General features: G+C 41.8%; 1 protein-coding gene and 1 long non-coding RNA gene across 2 annotated transcripts; both read left to right on the forward strand.

Moving 5' to 3' along the window:
- Positions 1-9,696: 9,696 nt before the first annotated feature.
- On the forward strand, positions 9,697-17,632 carry LOC131253050 (ankyrin repeat-containing protein ITN1-like). The gene is made up of 4 exons (XM_058253872.1): positions 9,697-9,856; positions 9,947-10,441; positions 13,562-13,971; positions 16,404-17,632. The coding sequence occupies exons 1-4, from the start codon at positions 9,835-9,837 to the stop codon at positions 17,238-17,240; spliced, it is 1,764 nt and encodes a 587-aa protein (XP_058109855.1). The 5' UTR covers positions 9,697-9,834; the 3' UTR covers positions 17,241-17,632.
- LOC131253051 (uncharacterized) lies at positions 10,448-11,282 on the forward strand. The gene is made up of 2 exons (XR_009174811.1): positions 10,448-10,901; positions 10,942-11,282. It is a non-coding gene; the product is annotated as an uncharacterized LOC131253051 (long non-coding RNA).
- Positions 17,633-17,635: the final 3 nt, after the last annotated feature.

The following is a 17,635-nucleotide window of genomic DNA, read 5'->3' on the forward strand; positions in this document are numbered from 1 at the left end:
TCATCCAAATTTCTTATTAATGTGTCGGTAGTGGTTGTAACTGGTGTCCGATTATGTACCAATGTAGTGGAATCGATCTCAAAACTGGGCAACGTATCACGTCAGACTTACAGTGATGACCCGAACAAATCCATAATATGTATATTCTACAAGATAACGATAAAATATTCCACCCCTCTAGCAACTCTAGCCAAGATGGATGACCCATGCAATGATAAACTAAGGTCGACCTGCCCTTTTTAATAGAGGTGCTAATGTTGTTGTACATTGATAGAGATACCTTTTTCAAGAAAGAGAGTTCTTAGAGATTATTGTACTCTATTTCTGACCGTTCCTAAAATAGTCAATTAGAAATAGACACGTGTCATTATATGGGAAAGAACTAGCATGTAAAAGATATTTAGAGATATTTGGAGCACTTTTCACAAAAGTACAGCTAACGCTAAGTTGGGTGATACACATCAACTGGTGATGAGGCATAACCGAGAAGTCCAAGAGGTGGAAAGCGTTGAGCGGAAAAGAACGATTAGAGGGACACGAAAAGATAGAAAGATTTGGAAGACCAGCGTGACAACAATTCAGCTATCATAACCGTTGAAATAAAGAAGAGAAACGCCTTAAGAAAAGCTACAACGATGATCTATAAATAGCAAGAAGTGCAATTAAAAAAAGTTATCCCATACTAACCAAACAAACCAATTACTTTATATTTTCTTATCAATGCTTTAGTTCTATCTTAGGAAGAACAATAATCTTTATTGATAATCTTTAATTGTAATTCAAGTTTATGCTCTTATGATAGACTATTTTTGTTTCAATACAAACAATTCTTCATTAAGAAAGGCTTCTTGCAGTTTCGCCTTGTGGTCAATTATAAGTATTTCCTTTCTTTGTGATTGTTTCTAATTGCCTGGTATACCGAAAGTCCTTTCATATAGAAAGAAAAGCGTAACCCATCTTCAGAGGAAGAACCCTACCCTCCAACAGCCGCTTGATCATCTTATAAAAATCTTATGCGAGTGGTTGAATAAGCGATCAATTTTCTCAGGTCTCGATCATATAAGATCGCATTCAACATATCTGACTATCTTAGCCCTTGGGGTCAAAGTTGTTCAATTTGAATCGAGCCGCATAATCAATTCTAACATACTCGCACACACCAAACGCGAAAAAAAATAAATCGAGTGCCAACAGAGATGCAATTCTCGTCTTGGATTATTGGCTCTAAACATGAACTTTCTAGTAAGGAACCTTAGTCAACCACGAGATGAAATCTTACCCACCATTAATATAAAAATCAGTCCCATTACTATCTAATTGCTATGTTTAGAGCCTAAAATTCGCAAGCCATCTTTGACTCGACACACATGTGAACTTTTTGGTGAGCCCCCACCACATGGGGTCCACATCCGACGTAATACAATTCTGATTTGAATTTCAACGCACATGCGTTGCCGAGTTTTAACGCATACGCATACTTGCCTGTTCTGCGGCGTGTGTTGCATGTAAAAAGCATACATCTCAATGAGCTGGCAAAAATAAGTAATAAAGCTAGTGGTGTCAATGGGCCGTGCTTGGGCTGAAAAATCACAATTTTATAATAGGACTGACCCGAAAGCCCAGCCCAAAATAATTCAAAATCTGGGCTGAGACCTACCCTGCCCGGCCCATCCCAAAATAATTCGTACGAAGACCCTAATCAAGAAATCCTAGCCATCCAGCTGGAGACTATCCAATGAATCGAGACGATAACAACGACTGCTACAAATTCAACACCAAAACCAGCTGGACGCGGATTAGTTACAGGTTGAGTAGCGAGACTTGCTACTGAAGTGACGTCACCAAGTTCTGTGGGGGCCACCATGATGTATGTGTTGCATCCACACTGTTCATCCATTTGGAGAGATCATTTTAGGGCATGATGAAGAGAACTATGCAGATCCAAACTGGAGTGGACCCACCACAGAAAAAAGTGGTGAGAGTGACGCCCACCGTTGAAACCTTCCTAAGGTCCACCGTGATGTTTATTTGAAATCCAATCTATTCATAAGTTAACACAGACATTAAAGAAGGGAAAACACAAATATCAGCTTGATTGAAAACTTTTGTGGTCCTTAGAAGTTTTTAATGGTGGGGTAACTCTCTCCACTGTTTTTTGTGGTGGGTACACTAGAGATTTGGATCTGATTCATTCTTTGGCTTATGATCTAAAATGATCTCTCTAAATGGATGGACGGTGTGGATATAAAACATACATCATGGTGGGACCCACAAAACTAGGTGACGTCACTTCAGCAGGTACTCTCGCTACTCAACCTGTCAGTAGCTAATCTGCGTCCAAAACCAGGTGGTCACTGTCATATGCTTAGCTGTATTATACGGTTTATATTCCTCCAACACGGTCTCACCACCGTGGGAGGTCTGGATATCCGTACGATGATGCCACGTGTACGGTACAAGAAACACCACATTTTTAAAAAGGTAGTGTGAACTCTGACGGTAATGTTCTCTTAAAAAATCCGCGGAAGCTACCGACCGCGCTACTGCCAAGTGCCAACGGCTGCTTCCGTCGTTGACTGAAAGACAAACCACAAACAAACAGAACATACCAGCATAGCAAAGATTGTTCTCGTACTCCGCAGGACCATTCTAAATTATAGTCTTAGAGACTCTATCCAGCGGGACATTGCGGACGTCCAAAATGCAAACATTGCATCTGTTGACAGTCAAAACGATTAAACATGAGCCGTCCGTTTCTTTATGTATCCACCCAATTGCAGGGTTTTAGTGTCCCACCCTGGGGTCACCGAAATGGTGGGCCACAACCCGCCGTATAATCATGGACGTGAAATGATTACATGCACTCGAATGTACGGTCATTACCATACGTGGTAGCTGTGTGGGGCTCACCCGGGATGTGTACTTGGAATCCAAACCATAGATCTGGTGTGCCTACTCTTGTTTCACAGCACATGCTTAGAATCATACTGAATCAAGACTTATAGAGGTGCACAAGGGTTGGTGAAGTCCGGTTCTGGGGTGAAACCATAACCGTTCCAGGAAAATCGGAGCCCGACTGTGAAATCCAGTTCAGTTCAACGGCCGTGGGCTTTTTATAATCTAACCCAATTGCATGTGTGTGTACATATATATTAATTCAACCAATGTCCTTTCGTGTTGTGGTCTATTTTTTGAAAGATCTATACATTGTGTGGGGTGTGCAAAAAGATATTTATACAAACAATCAAATGGCTCATTGTAAATCATAAATCATGAGTTAAACAAACAACTAAAATATATTATAAACTAATAAAATAAGCAATTTAAATATATTTTAAACTCAGATCGATTTCACGTTTGGTTCCGAGTTCAGTTCTGCGGTCCAGTTCTAAGTTCGGTTATAAGACTCGTTTAGTTTTACAAGACCCCAAACTGAGAAACAAATTAAATTAATGGATTCTTTGATTTTCAAAACTCGAACAGAAACCGATACAGTTCGTAACCGTCTAAATTGTCTGTTCCAGTCTGATTTACAGGATTTACCGGTTCCATGTGCCCCAAAGAGCCCCTGACAGGACCGTACGTCTCCAGATAGGTCCTGCTGGGCCTGGGGGTAGTACTTGACCCAATCCGCGCGCCGGTAGAGCGGTGCATCTGCATTATTATATATACACAACACAGTGCACCCTACATTCCATTTTAGAAGTTTCTTTGGTGGGTGTTACTCGATTTTAGGGCCCTGGCACTAATATGAGGGAACACATCTGATGGACAGTTTGGATGGCACTCAAACATCGCAGTAGGCGTAGGCTGTTTTTGCTCGTTCATAAACCTCTCATTTAATCGCCAATCGAATTCTCCACTTGGTTGGGATCTTTCGGGGCCCACCTCGTCTCGGATACGATAATCCCCGGATTACAGTTCGTGGCAGCGGAGAATTACATTTCCATACCGGTAGAGCAGGGCGGGTACTGGGTACTACCCCACAAAGAGACGGACGGTCTTGTCAGGAACTCTATGGGGCCCACCGTGATGTATGTATTTTATCCACTCCGTTCATCCATTTTGAAAAATTATTTTAGATGATTAGGCCAAAAATGAAGTATATAGAATGCCCAAATGAACCACACAGTAGGAAACAGTGGGGATTGAATGCCTACCACTAGAAACCTCTTGTGGGCCACAGAAGTTTTGGATCTAGCTTCATTCAGGTCTATGTGAGCTTATGAACAGGTTGGATGAAAAATAAACATCAAGTGGGCCCTAGGAAGGCTTCAACGGTAGGGTCCACTTGAGCCTTCCGTATGTTTTTTGTCCTAATGCCTAAAATGATCTTTCAAAATTGGATGAACGGATTGGATAAAACACATATATCACGGTGGGCCCCAAAGAGCCCCTGACAGGACCGTACGTCTCCAGATAGGTCCTGCTGGGCCTGGGGGTAGTACTTGACCCAATCCGCGCGCCGGTAGAACGGTGCATCTGCATTATTATCCCCCACCGTTCATACCCATTTACCCACTGTGTGATATAAGATCCACGGTCTCAAGCTCATCGGACCATCATAGCCATCTCATCCATTTGATGGTCCTCATTTGGATGGTTATTATTAGTTTAGATCTTGATCGATGTCCATTTAGATGTTCTAGATTGACATGCTTGTACCCTAACTATCCTTCCTGGGAAACGGATTGGCTACTCCCCCTGCCACTAGCCCTTGGCTGGTGGTCGGTGCTCTGTGGGCCCCACCATGATGTATGTGTTTCATCCATTCTGTTCATCCATTTTTACATATCATTTTAGGGCTTGATCCCAAAAATGAGAGGGATATAAATCTCAGGTGGACCACACCACAGGAAAACAATAGTGATTAGATATCTACCATTAAAATCCTCCTAAGGCCCCTGTACTGTTTATTTGACATCCAATGTGTTGATTATGTCATACATACCTAGATGAAGGTAAAAGAACAATATCAGCTTGATCCAAAACTTTTATTGGCCCTAAAAAGTTTTTGATGGTAGATGTTCATTCAGCACTGTTTCTTGTAATGTGGTACACTTGAGACTGTGATATACCTAATTTTTGGTTTGATATGCTAAAATGATCTATAAAAATAGATGGACGGCATGGATGAAACACATACATCATCGTGGGGTCCACAGAGCACCGACCATCAGCCATTGGCCGGAGGCAAGGGGGAGTAGGCAATCCATTTCCTCATTCCTCGGGTTGCTTATTACATGGACCGGAGGAGGACTAGATACGTCAGATTCACGTATTTTACATGGACCGCAGGAGGACTAGATACGTCACATTCAACTTAGAGATAAGAGGCATATTTTATGGATGAGCCACCGAAATGGGCGGATGCGTGACTACAGGGCGTAACTTCATCCATTTTTTCCTAAAAGGCATGAGCATAACTTAAAGGAAACGGTGGTGCTTTAATGTCTACTGTTAAAAACTTTCTAAGGCCTGCTTATATCATATTATTTTATTTACCATCTAACCTTTTGATTAGGTCACAAATACCTAAACAAAGAGAACACAAGCGTCATATTTCCCACTTGGGTAGTGATCTACCTAAAATTTGAATGTACCATATATATTTTTTGACTTAAAATTTTTTAAAAAAAAAAAAAAGAAAAGAAAAGAAAAGAAAAGAAAAAGATGGATAGTACGGATATAAAACTCATCATCACAAATGGGCCCCACAGTCATGAATCCACCGACCTCAAAGTAACATGGTTACTCCACTTCCTGAAAAACTGGCACCTGGGTTGAGTTGAGGGGAGCGGATTAGGTGTGGCCTGTTCTCACCCCGGATGATTGTCCCTTGCCATTGGACAGCCTCACCCAAGAAGATGTGTTGCCATGAGGCCTACCTTGATTTATGTATTTTACCATGAAGCAGATTGCTTCTGGCCCTTGATAGACAATAATCCTTCCTGGTATGGTTTTATGGGACCCACTACAATGCAGGGGCTTTATCCATGCTGTCTATCCATTTTTATTTTTTAATTTTCATATCATTTTAGGATATGAATTTAAAATGGAAGCAGATCAAAAGCTCAAGTGGATCACATAATAAGGATTTAATTCCGATTATTAAAAACTTCTTACTAGTTGCGTAAGTTTTGCATCATAATGATATTTATGTTTGCCCTTCATCCAAGTGTATATTACCTTACAAACCGGATAAATAGTAAATAAACATCACAATGGTCCTAAGAAAAGTTTCAACAATGAATTTTATTATTATTGCAACTTCCTATGGTGAGTTCCACTTGAGCATTGGACTTGCTTAATTTTTAGACTCATATCTTAAAATGATAAAAAACAAGGACGGAGGGCATGGATAAAATCTATGCATCAAAATGGGCCCCATAGAGCCTCTACCTAGATGTATAAGTAAATGCATCCAAGTAGGCCAGGACACAATCCACTTTCATATTCTATGTCCATCTTGTCCATCTATCTTGCTAAATCATTTCAAGGCATGATTGAAAAATAAAAAAGATTTAAATCTCAGGTGGCCCATACTTCATAAAACAGTAGTGAGTGAACATCCTCCTGTTAAAAACTTCTTAGAGCTTACTATAATGTTTTCTTAATGTTTATTTGTCGTTGATAAGGTCATACAAATTTGAATGTGTATATATATGTGTGTGTGTGTGTGTGGGAAAAGGTACTATGTGCTCGAGCTGACAAGTACATCCCATGAGGTTGAGCTGTGTGGGACCCACCGTGATGTGTTTCGAACATCTACGCCATCAGTTAGATGCACCATTCCATCGTGGGCCTAGGTCTCAAAAATCAAGTCAATCCGTGACTTGTGTGGGCCACACCACATATAGAAGTGGGTAGGGGCCGTGCACCATTAAAACATTCATAATCGTTTTTTGGGCCCATCGAGATGTGGTTTGCAAATCCAGCCCATCCATTATGTATGTCCCACTTGGACGAGGGTTCAGACCAAGTTTCAGCAGCATTCAAAACTCAAGTGGGCCCCACCAAGTGCTTTTATATATTTTAATGGTGTCTTCACATGATTTTAGATGGTATGGCCCACATGAGTTCCGTATACGGCTGATTTTTGGGATATCTCATAATTTAGAGGGGACTCCTCAAATGCACGGTGTTGATGGTCGACACGCGTCATGGTGGGGCCCACACAGCTCGACTTCACAGGAGCTTATCGTGAGGTCGAGGCGCATAGTACCTTTTCCATATATATATATATATATATATATATATATATATATATATATATATGGAAAAGGTACTATGCGCCTCGACCTCACGAGTCTGTCCCATGAGGTCGAGTTGTGTGGGCCCCACCGTGATGCATTTCAAACATTTATCCCATCAGTCAGATGCACCATTCCGTCGTGGTCCTAGGTCTCAAAAATTAAGTCAATCCGTGACATGTGTGGGCCACACCACATACAAAGTGGAGAGGGGCCATGCACCATTAAAACATTCATAACCATTTTTTGGGCCCACCGAGATGTGGTTTGCAAATCCAGCTCATCCATTATGTGTGTCCCACTTGAATGAGGGTTCAGAACAAGTTTCAGATGCATGCAAATTTCAGGTGGGCCCCACCAAATGCTTTTATATGTGTTAATGGTGTCTTCACATGATTTTAGATGGTATGGCCCACCTGAGTTCCGTATACGGCTGATTTTTGGGATATCCCATAATTTAAAGGGGACTCATCAAATGCACGGTGTTGATGGTGGACACGCATCACAGTGGGGCCCACATAGCTTGACCTCACGGGAGCTTATCGCGAGGTCGAGCGCATAGTTACCCCCCCCACACACACACACACACACATATATATATATTAGCATATTAGCTTGATCCAAAACTTACGTGGCTCATTAATAGTCAATCACCATTGTTTCGTGCACTATGGTCTACTTTGAGAATTGGATCCACCTAAATTGGATGACGCCGGATGGATGGCGTCCATGTAGAATACATACATCAAGGGGAGGCGCACCAGGGTGACTTAGGGGCTGCACCTAATTGGGCCCTGGTCCACTGGCTTACGTTTGGAGCAATCTGGTGCATTAGGGGAGTATACGTGAAATATGCATGCTCATTCTCAATCGTTCTGGTGGCATGCGTGTACCTAATCCAACTCTTCCGCAGCTTAGGACCCACAAAGCTGGGGCATACGTGTACGGTGAGCCGACAATGATGTGTTACACCTCATTTAATGACATGATTAAAAAAAAAAAAAAAACCAAACAAACAAACAAACAAAGCAGATCCAAATTTCAAGTCGACCAAACCATGGGAAGCAGTAGTGATTGAATACCCACATTAAAAACTTCTCGAGGGCTAACATTTACCATCCAACCCGTTGATAAGGTCATAAAGACCTGGATGAAGGGTCTACACAAATATCAACTTGATTCAAAACTTTTGTTGCACCCGAGCAGATTTTAATGGTCAATCACCAATATTTCCTGTGGTGTGATCCGCCTGAGAATTGGATTTACTTCATTTTTAGGATCATGCCCTTAAATCATTTGTCAAAATGGACGGACAGCATGGCTATAGGGAACATAGAGAGAGAGAAGAGAGAGAGAGAGACTTGCGCACCTTCTCACGGTATCACCTGCTTGCACATTTGCGCATATGGGCACAGAATCTGAACGGTCCACGTGACGAGGCTCTCATTGAAAACTTTAGTGGATTATAAAAAGAAAAATGTAAATCAAGGGAGGAAATTGTTTCCCTTTGCCATGGCTCATATCAAGATGGTGAGGTTTCAAGGGGTGTAGCATCACGTGGACCGTTAACATTCCGCACACATGACACTTGTGCAAAGGTGCTCCGGTGAGCATTCCTCTCTGTACATATATAACCATTCTTCAGATCTTCATCAATCAGGCAATTAGAACCATCAGGTATTTTGTAATTTATGGGTTATCACCCGTCTAAAGTGTGACCCACAATCAATGGTTCGGATCGAGGTGCGTGTATGGTAAATGGACAGTGCCTCCGGGTTCATGTGTAAGGATAAGCGTACTCTCGACGTGCATTAAAAGATCTCAGAGGACGTAAGTAGCGCACCGTGCAACTGCACTCGAGTCGCCTCTACCAACTAAGAAGTCGCAAATTGTCAATTGTCTGAAATCTTGTTCGCTTATTAATAGGCCCACGACCACATGGAAAGTTCACCACAATTCCATCTGGCGCCATCTTCGCGATCGGATAAGATGTCGCACACGTGTGCCAACATAGCATTTAAACAGTAACAAACGCACACTCGAAAAAAGCAACCCCACTCCCGTCCAAGCATTGAATAATACACTGGCCGATGTAATATACAATACCATTCGAGCATTCATCTTATACAAATGGGGCCGTTATTCACTGATCTGGACCGTTGATACTATGGACCGCATCGTGAATGGTCTCCACACCAAAAATCTCCGCCGTGAAATATTAATAAAAAATGAAGGAATAGTCCCCATCCAACCTTCAAAAAGCCAAATATTCTATGGCTAAGATTACTTTAGAAAGAATTTTGGTCTATTGACCATCCGACATCCACGGTGAGCTCCGTCATATAAACGGCTTGGATCACTTTAAAAATGGGCCATCTTGTAAAAACTCAAAGCCCGAACATACTATACAGTTCTCCGCCCGAGCATCGTTCAGTACTCCTTTCCACACTGTCTCCTTCCTCGCTCCTTCGTCGTTCACCTCTTTTCCACTCCCTCCCTTTCCTCCTTCCTTCCTTCCCCTCTCTTCTCATGCAAGCTTTCTAGGGTTTCAGCCGATCTTCCAGAGCAAAGTCCCCATACAATGGATTCCCAAATTCAACAAGGTAAGATTATTCATTCCTCTCTCTTTCTTTCTCAATCATTTCCAGCATTTAAAAAACCCATCTGTAATTCCTCTCTTGTTCCAAAAGCAGGAGATAGGGATTTGGAATCGGGGCCTTCTCCGTTACCGATAGCGTCATCGTCAACGTCTCCGTTACCCTCCCCGTCGCCGTCCCCGTCGTCGGCGTCGACAGCTCCGGCGCTCGTGCTGTCGAATTCCGGCAAGCGGATCGACCAGAAGAAGAAGTATGTGAAGCAGGTAACGGGCCGGCATAACGACACGGAGCTCCACCTGGCGGCGAAGCGGGGCGATCTGGCAGCCGTGCGGCAGATCCTTGGGGAGATCGACGCGCAGATGGTGAGGGCAGCGGCGAGTACGGACTTCGACGCTGAGGTGGCGGAGATACGGGCGGCGGTGGTGAACGAGGTGAATGAGCTGGGGGAGACAGCGCTGTTTGTGGCAGCTGAGGGTGGGCACCTTGGTGTGGTGGAGGAGCTTCTTAAGTATTCTGATCGGGATGGGGTCGCAAGGAAGAACCAGTCGGGGTTCGATGCGCTGCATAAGGCGGCGACCCAGGGGCATAAAGGTGAGTGGAAATTCTCGAAGCGGTACTTAATTTTATTTTTGTAATTTTATTTTCATTTGGGTTTGGAAATTGGAAATTTGTTATTATTGTTGTTTGAGTTGGATTCAGATGATGTTGCAGCCCATCCTTCGATCGAGTTTCTGTCTTGTGAGCTCACTGAGATGGTTGATCTCTCATATTTGTTTGCATTTCTGTTCCTTGTTCTTTTTCTTTTTGAAATTTTCATTTGATTATTCTTGTTTTAAATGGAAGTTGGGAAAGTTAAGTTATGTTGGATGAGGAAATACTACAGTTAGCAAACTGAGAAATGGGTGCTCGAATGGTGCGAAAATAGATGGCATGAACCTCCAAACTAGGTGTCCCTCCAGCTTCAGACCATGCTTTAGACTCTTGCTCAACCTGCCAGCATTTTGAAACAGATGTTTTCCCGCTCCTGCACCTGAATTAGCTGGTGCTTTCGGTCCCACTTTGTGCAACTATGGTGAAATGTCTCGCTTTAGAGTAATAGTGACAGTAGTTAGAAAGAAGATTGAAAGGAATGTAGGGAATGGGAAGTGAGAAATGTTCCTATTTGGGAAGTTCACAATGCTCTTAGCTTGAATTACTTCGGCCAGCATATTGTAACAAGAGGGGCCTAACGTTGTGTTCTGAACTGTTTTTCATGTGTGCCACGTTTGTAACAGGATGGATGATGCTCTAAAGAACTATGGCTGGTGTATAATCCTGGAAATCAGATAATTAACTTGATGATATAAGATGTTTAGGGAACAAAATGCAGTCAATGGCTGTGTGCAATGTAAGAAGTTCATTGAAACAATAGCTGGAATTGTTTGATGGAGGATATTTAGGTGTGTTTCTGATGCAGGACAATTAACCACTTGCTCTAAAAGCTTGAACTGATAGAGCATGGCCAATTAATCCCCTTATCTCATAGCCCAGACTCCAAATCCATGGGTTAGGTCCTTGGCTAAACTCTCCTCGTGGGCTCTAAATCCATGGGTTCCTCCTCACACAAGCCACCAACCTCACACGGGCCCCAAATCCGTGGGTTCTGCAGGCCGCCCACCCCGAGTGTGCCCTTGCATCCCACAGGCCACCCCACTCGAGCCCGATGTGAAAATGCCCCCGCATTAGTTTCCCATCCACGACCACAATGGCCTACCAGATGAACAATCCGGATCATTGAAGATGGACCCTGCCAGTATGAGATGCTGGCCAACATAAGCATTTTAATTTGTCCCCAGCACAATTGATGTAGATAAATCTCTTGGTGCATTTGGTCTATCAATGGGCTGGGCTGGCCCGTCAGGGTTTTGGGCCCAATTCTTTCTGGGATGGGCTTGGTCTGCTTTATCAGGCCCAAGGGCCTAAAATCAAGCTCTATATTGATCCGGTAGGTGCAGCCCATTTCTAAGTCACGATTTACTTAAATATTATGTGCATAGAGTACTTTTTGGCAATAGTTACGGATATTTCCTCATTTATTTATTTATTTTCTTATAGGTAATGAGTAGAAAGCCTAATCCTTCCATCTCTACTCCCAAATTTCATATTGTCTCTCCCTCCCTAAACCCTTTCATCTTCTCTCCACAAATCCTTTGTAACCATCTGTTTTGTGTAGTTTGCGAAGAGCGTCTTTTTGGTCCGCTGTTCGATTTGTCATGTATGATGTATCGCTGGTCTTCCATATCCTAAAACTTCTTCAATCCAATCTTTTATCTTATTTACTTTCAATAGTTGATGCAGAGTCTATGTAGCTCTAAGCTCTGTATTCTTAGAAAGGATAAACATTCAATGATGTGTTCTCCATCTCAGATTTGTAAGTCAACAAAGAGGACTGGTGCTGAGTTGGGCCGGGCCTGCCTAGCTAGGCTGTAATGAGCCTAGGTTAGGCTCGGTGTTAGGTTTATTTCATGTGCTGGGCTTGGGAAAACCCTGGCCCGAGGGGAATTAAAGGACTGCATTGAGCATCATTTGTGTCTACTTGACTTCTTCTTGGAGACACAAGTTTGCGCTTGGTCATCCATTTTGGATTACCTATATAGCTTGTTTCATTTTGAATGTCTTTTAAAGATATTCCATGTTTATTTCTTCAATCATTTCTGGCTTTGAATTATCCATAAGGTTTAGTGACAAAGTTTTTTATTTTTTTTCCATTTGGTTTTTAGGTGTTGCTGACATTATGAAATCTTTCTTGGTTAGAATTAGAAAGTTATTAGATTGAGTGAATTCAACATTGGAGATTTCAGATTAGTCTTAGAGTTCAGATTTTAGTAAAAAAAATTCCTTTCAAGTGGTTCAGATTATAGAATTAATGGAATTTTTTAGATTGGTTTTGCTCCAAGGTGGGCAAACCAACAAACCCCATTTATGGCTGTTCTCTTTCTACTTTGCATGTTTATTAGTAGATTCGTGATATTTGTCATTGTTTTCGTTTTGGCAGATTAGCTTAGTTTAGAGGGTTTTTGTGACATCAGTTGGATAATGCCTCTCATTGAGTAGGGGGTGTAGTAAGATTAGCTTAGACTTATCTGACTGCCTTTTAAATCGTGTCTTATAGACTTTGTCTAGGAGCTTCAGATAGTAAAATGGGGGGATTGTTTTTTTTTTTTTTGGTGAAGCCCCCATATTAGTACAAATTGAATTCCGACACTTCATGATTTCTGGCATAATACTTATTGTTTATGCCAGGTTGAAAGCAAATAAAAAATGATAACTCTGGTTGGTAGTAATAGAAATTAAAGGAATTTGTTGTGATTACTCGGCTTAGATGGTAGGATAGAGGTTGACATTGCATGAATTGTTTTAGATGGGTCAAGCACTGATACTGATACATGGCGAGTTACAGCCATGGTCATTTCACTTCAGATAGCGATTGTTTATAGATGACTGAAAGAAAAGAAAATCTCCTGTCTGAAGCAAATAGAAACTAATGTATTTCACCACAAAACTAGTTTTTGTTTATGCAAGTTATATTTCCATCATTCTGATGTTTCTTTTAAATAAAAAAATAAAATTGGAGCTCTGTTTTATTGTTTTTAAGTATTTTCTTTCTCCCCTTATTCTTAACAATATATACTCAACTGAGGTAATGTAGTTACGTTGACATGCTTTATACAGACATTGTGCAGGTACTTCTGAACCATTATCCAGAGCTAAGCAAAACGCTTGGCCCTTCAAATGCAACTCCTCTTGTATCCGCAGCATCGAGGGGGCACACAGAGGTAGTGCATGAGCTACTATCAAAAGATTCTAGCTTATTGGAGATATCAAAAAACAATGGGAAAAATGCATTACATTTAGCTGCCCGACAAGGGCATGTACAAATTGTACAAGCATTACTCGACAAGGATCCGCAGTTGGCACGGAGGACTGACAAGAAAGGACAAACTGCACTACACATGGCTGTAAAAGGAGTTAGCTGTGAAGTAGTGAAGCTGCTTCTTGAGGCAGATGCGGCTATAGTAATGCTACCAGACAAGTTTGGAAACACAGCATTGCACGTAGCTACAAGGAAGAAGCGGTCAGAGGTACTGTTTCTTGATGCTACTGTTTAATATGTTATATCCATGTTAGTAGTCAACTTTTGTTGTTTAGCATTTTTGTAAGAAAAAGCAGTCTAGTTTTCTAATGTTCGAAAACTAGAGAACTCATTAGTTTTCTAATGTTTGAAGCTTCTAACTAATTGGTTTCATCATTTCAACAATCAATGACAAGGTCTTGGAAGGAGATCTGAAAGATTTTTGCCATAACCATTCGGGAGTCATGGAAAAATCCAAAACAGTGTTGGGCTGTTGGAAATTTGAATTCTTACTTGACCATGAAGAAATAAAAAGTGAAAACATGAAATTGTAAAAATTAGCCTGGCTAATTAACTCAAAAAATGTCATTTCATCAGGTTTCTCACCTAATTCTGAGACTTTGAAGTTGAGATTCATGTTTAATGAGATTCACATCTGGAACATTTTGTTTGGCCATGTTCTCTAAGATGTGAATTTTGCAGCCGATGTTCTCACTCAAGTAGGTGTTGTTGAGTGGAGCTTTGTATAGTGAAATCATGCCTGTTTTGATTCTTCTATAATAATTTTTCATTACCTCTCCAAAAACTTAAAAGAAAAAGAAAAGAAAGAATCATCTGCATATCCACAGCATCAAGGTATCTAGTTGTACCAATTTTTCTTGATGCTGAAGTATCCTGAAGTCCCATAAAACTTCTACAACTCAGTTTACCCAAGGGCTTGTTTGGATGCATTGAAATGTTAATGGAGGAAATGCCATTTCCACGGAAACAATGTTATGGTTGTTTGTTTTTGTAAGTTTTCTAGAAATGCCAATTCCATTTCCCTCCAATTTCCTAACAAAAATGCTACATTTTCATTTCCATACCCATGTAATTTTCAAGAATTTGAAAAGGGGGGGGGGGGGGGGTGGAGACAGCGCAACTACCTACATCTTAAATAATAATAATAATAATAAAGAGAGAGAAGAAAAGAAAAAAAAACAACTCATCTTTCTACAAAGTGCACTTTGTGTTTGCCATACATGCCATTGACCTTCTTCAAGCACCACACATGTGCCCCCATCCATCTTCAAGTGCCTTACATATGCCACTATCCGTCTTAAAGCGCCACGTGCGTGACTGCCCATCTTCAAATGCCCCACGTGTCAATGCGCCACCATCATTTGCAAGCACCCCAGATGTGCCAATGTGCTAATTGTGCTATTTGTGCTATTGTTCCAGTCCATCTTTAAGCTCTCCATATGAGCCAATGTGTCACATGTGCTACCATCCATCTAGTGTCATGCATGTGCCACACATGCAACATATGCCATTGTGCGTCTTCAAGCTCCCCCATGTCCCAATGTCCAAGTGTCCAATCTGGCACATGTGACATGTGACACAATCCATCTTCAACACTGGACATGCCACATTTCATCTTCAAGTAAAATTTCCATGAAAATTCCATTTTTCCGAACAACATATTTGGAAATGGAGGAAATTCTTTTTTGAGATGAGCTTGTCAAAAAACAGTAAGGGAAATAACTTTTCCTTTCCCACAATTTCCTGAAAACGCTATTTTCCAGGAAACATTGTTTCCTCCATCCTTTTCATTCCACGAATCCAAACTGGCCATAGAAGTGCCCATAAAAATAAGAAATGTCTTAATCTATATCCATAATCCCAGAATTGAAACCAAACCCTAAAATATAGTGTTTAGTGTTTAAACACTTGTATTTGGTCAAAATGACTTCACAAAGTGTAGCTAAAGTGGAGTAGACTATTATATGAAGATTGATCTCCCAAGTGCAATGTTCCAGCCATCCGATGGCAGCTGCATCCAGTCTTTAACCAATAGGCTATGTGACTGAAAATTGAGTGAGTCTACCATTCTCTAGAACCAAGATCCGAGAGTACACCGTTTTCATTGCACACCTTTCTTTTGCTGTTAGATGATCATGGTGATGATGATAATGACCTTTCTTTGGCTGTTAGATGATGATAATGACCTTTATTTGGCTGTCCTGAAGATTTACTGCCTGTTTGTCTCAAGTCACCATCATCTAAGCCTGTTTGTCTCATGTAATTCACCTAAAAATCTATTTGGGCAATTTGTTCCTAATATTCATATGCTGCAACCAACTGACCAACCTGGGTTTGGGTCAGGCTATCAGGGTCGTCGTGTTGGAAATAATCACATGTATTTTGGTCAGGTTGGGTCAGTTTAGGATCAAGTATAGAGGAATTCATGTTGGGTTCAGGTCGGGGGCCTCAGGTCGGGTTGTGATTTGAGTCCTCTGAGGTCGTGTCATGCTTGGGTTGACCCTCAACCAACTCAACCCACCTGAGTTGCATCTGTAATGTAATTAGTTTCTTTGATGAGTTGGGATTTAAAGCATGCAGCTAAAATGAGTACACATACTTCCATGCTGTGTGTGACTTTGAATCTCTCTTTCCTTGCAGATAGTGAATGAGTTGCTGCTACTCCCAGATTCCAATGTCAATGCACTAAACCGAGATCACAAAACAGCATTCGACATAGCTGAAGGGCTGCCTCTCTCTGAAGAAGCCTCGGAGATAAAAGAGTGTCTGGCCCACCATGGTGCAGTTAGGGCAAACGAGCTGAACCAGCCAAGGGATGAGCTGAGAAAGACTGTAACAGAGATCAAGAAAGATGTTCATACCCAACTTGAACAAACCAGGAAAACCAATAAGAACGTACACGGAATCGCCAAGGAGCTTAGGAAGCTGCATAGGGAAGGGATAAACAATGCCACCAACTCCGTGACTGTGGTTGCTGTGCTCTTTGCCACAGTGGCTTTTGCGGCCATTTTCACTGTGCCCGGTGGGGACCACAATTCTGGCGTGGCAGTGGTTGTGAATCACACTTCGTTCAAGATCTTTTTCCTCTTCAATGCTGTTGCACTGTTTACTTCTTTGGCGGTGGTGGTGGTTCAGATCACGTTAGTGAGAGGGGAGACGAAATCAGAGAGGCGGGTTGTGGAGGTGATCAACAAGCTGATGTGGTTGGCATCGGTGTGCACGTCGGTCGCATTCATCGCCTCATCTTATATTGTCGTTGGTCGCCATTACAGGTGGGCCGCGATTCTGGTCACGGTCATTGGTGGAGTGATAATGGGTGGGGTCCTTGGCACCATGACTTACTATGTGGTGAAGTCCAAGCGCAGCCGGTCACTTAGGAAGAGGGAGAAATCGAAATCGTCGAGGATAAGCGGGTCGAATTCGTGGCATCACTCGGAGTTCTCTGAATCAGAAATCAATCCCATTTATGCTCTTTGATGGGATTCAAGCTGGATCCATTTTCAAGATGGTTTTTCATTTTGCATTCAGTGCCTGTTTATGCTACCCAAAAGAATCAGTTTCTGTTATAAGCTGTTACCTTGTGTATATGATACAAGGATTGAGCAAACAATCCTGTCATGGAACTCTTGCCTAGACGGAGTTTTGACGCTGGATCAGATGGCTTAATCTTTCATCATTATTAGAAAAATTCGATTCGTCTCATTCTCCACCACATTAATGAGCAATCTCCATGTATCTTGCAGGCCCCTCCATGAATGGGCCACGGCCAAAAAATCTCTGACCAGATGATCTTAACAGTGGAAGTACTGGACTGGTGCTGCAATTCCTATATGTTTTTAGTTTAACTCAGCCCAAGCTATCTTCTTGCCTGA

Source organism: Magnolia sinica, chromosome 8 (genome assembly GCF_029962835.1).
Source record: "Magnolia sinica isolate HGM2019 chromosome 8, MsV1, whole genome shotgun sequence".
In the NCBI taxonomy this organism is placed as follows: Eukaryota; Viridiplantae; Streptophyta; class Magnoliopsida; order Magnoliales; family Magnoliaceae; genus Magnolia; species Magnolia sinica.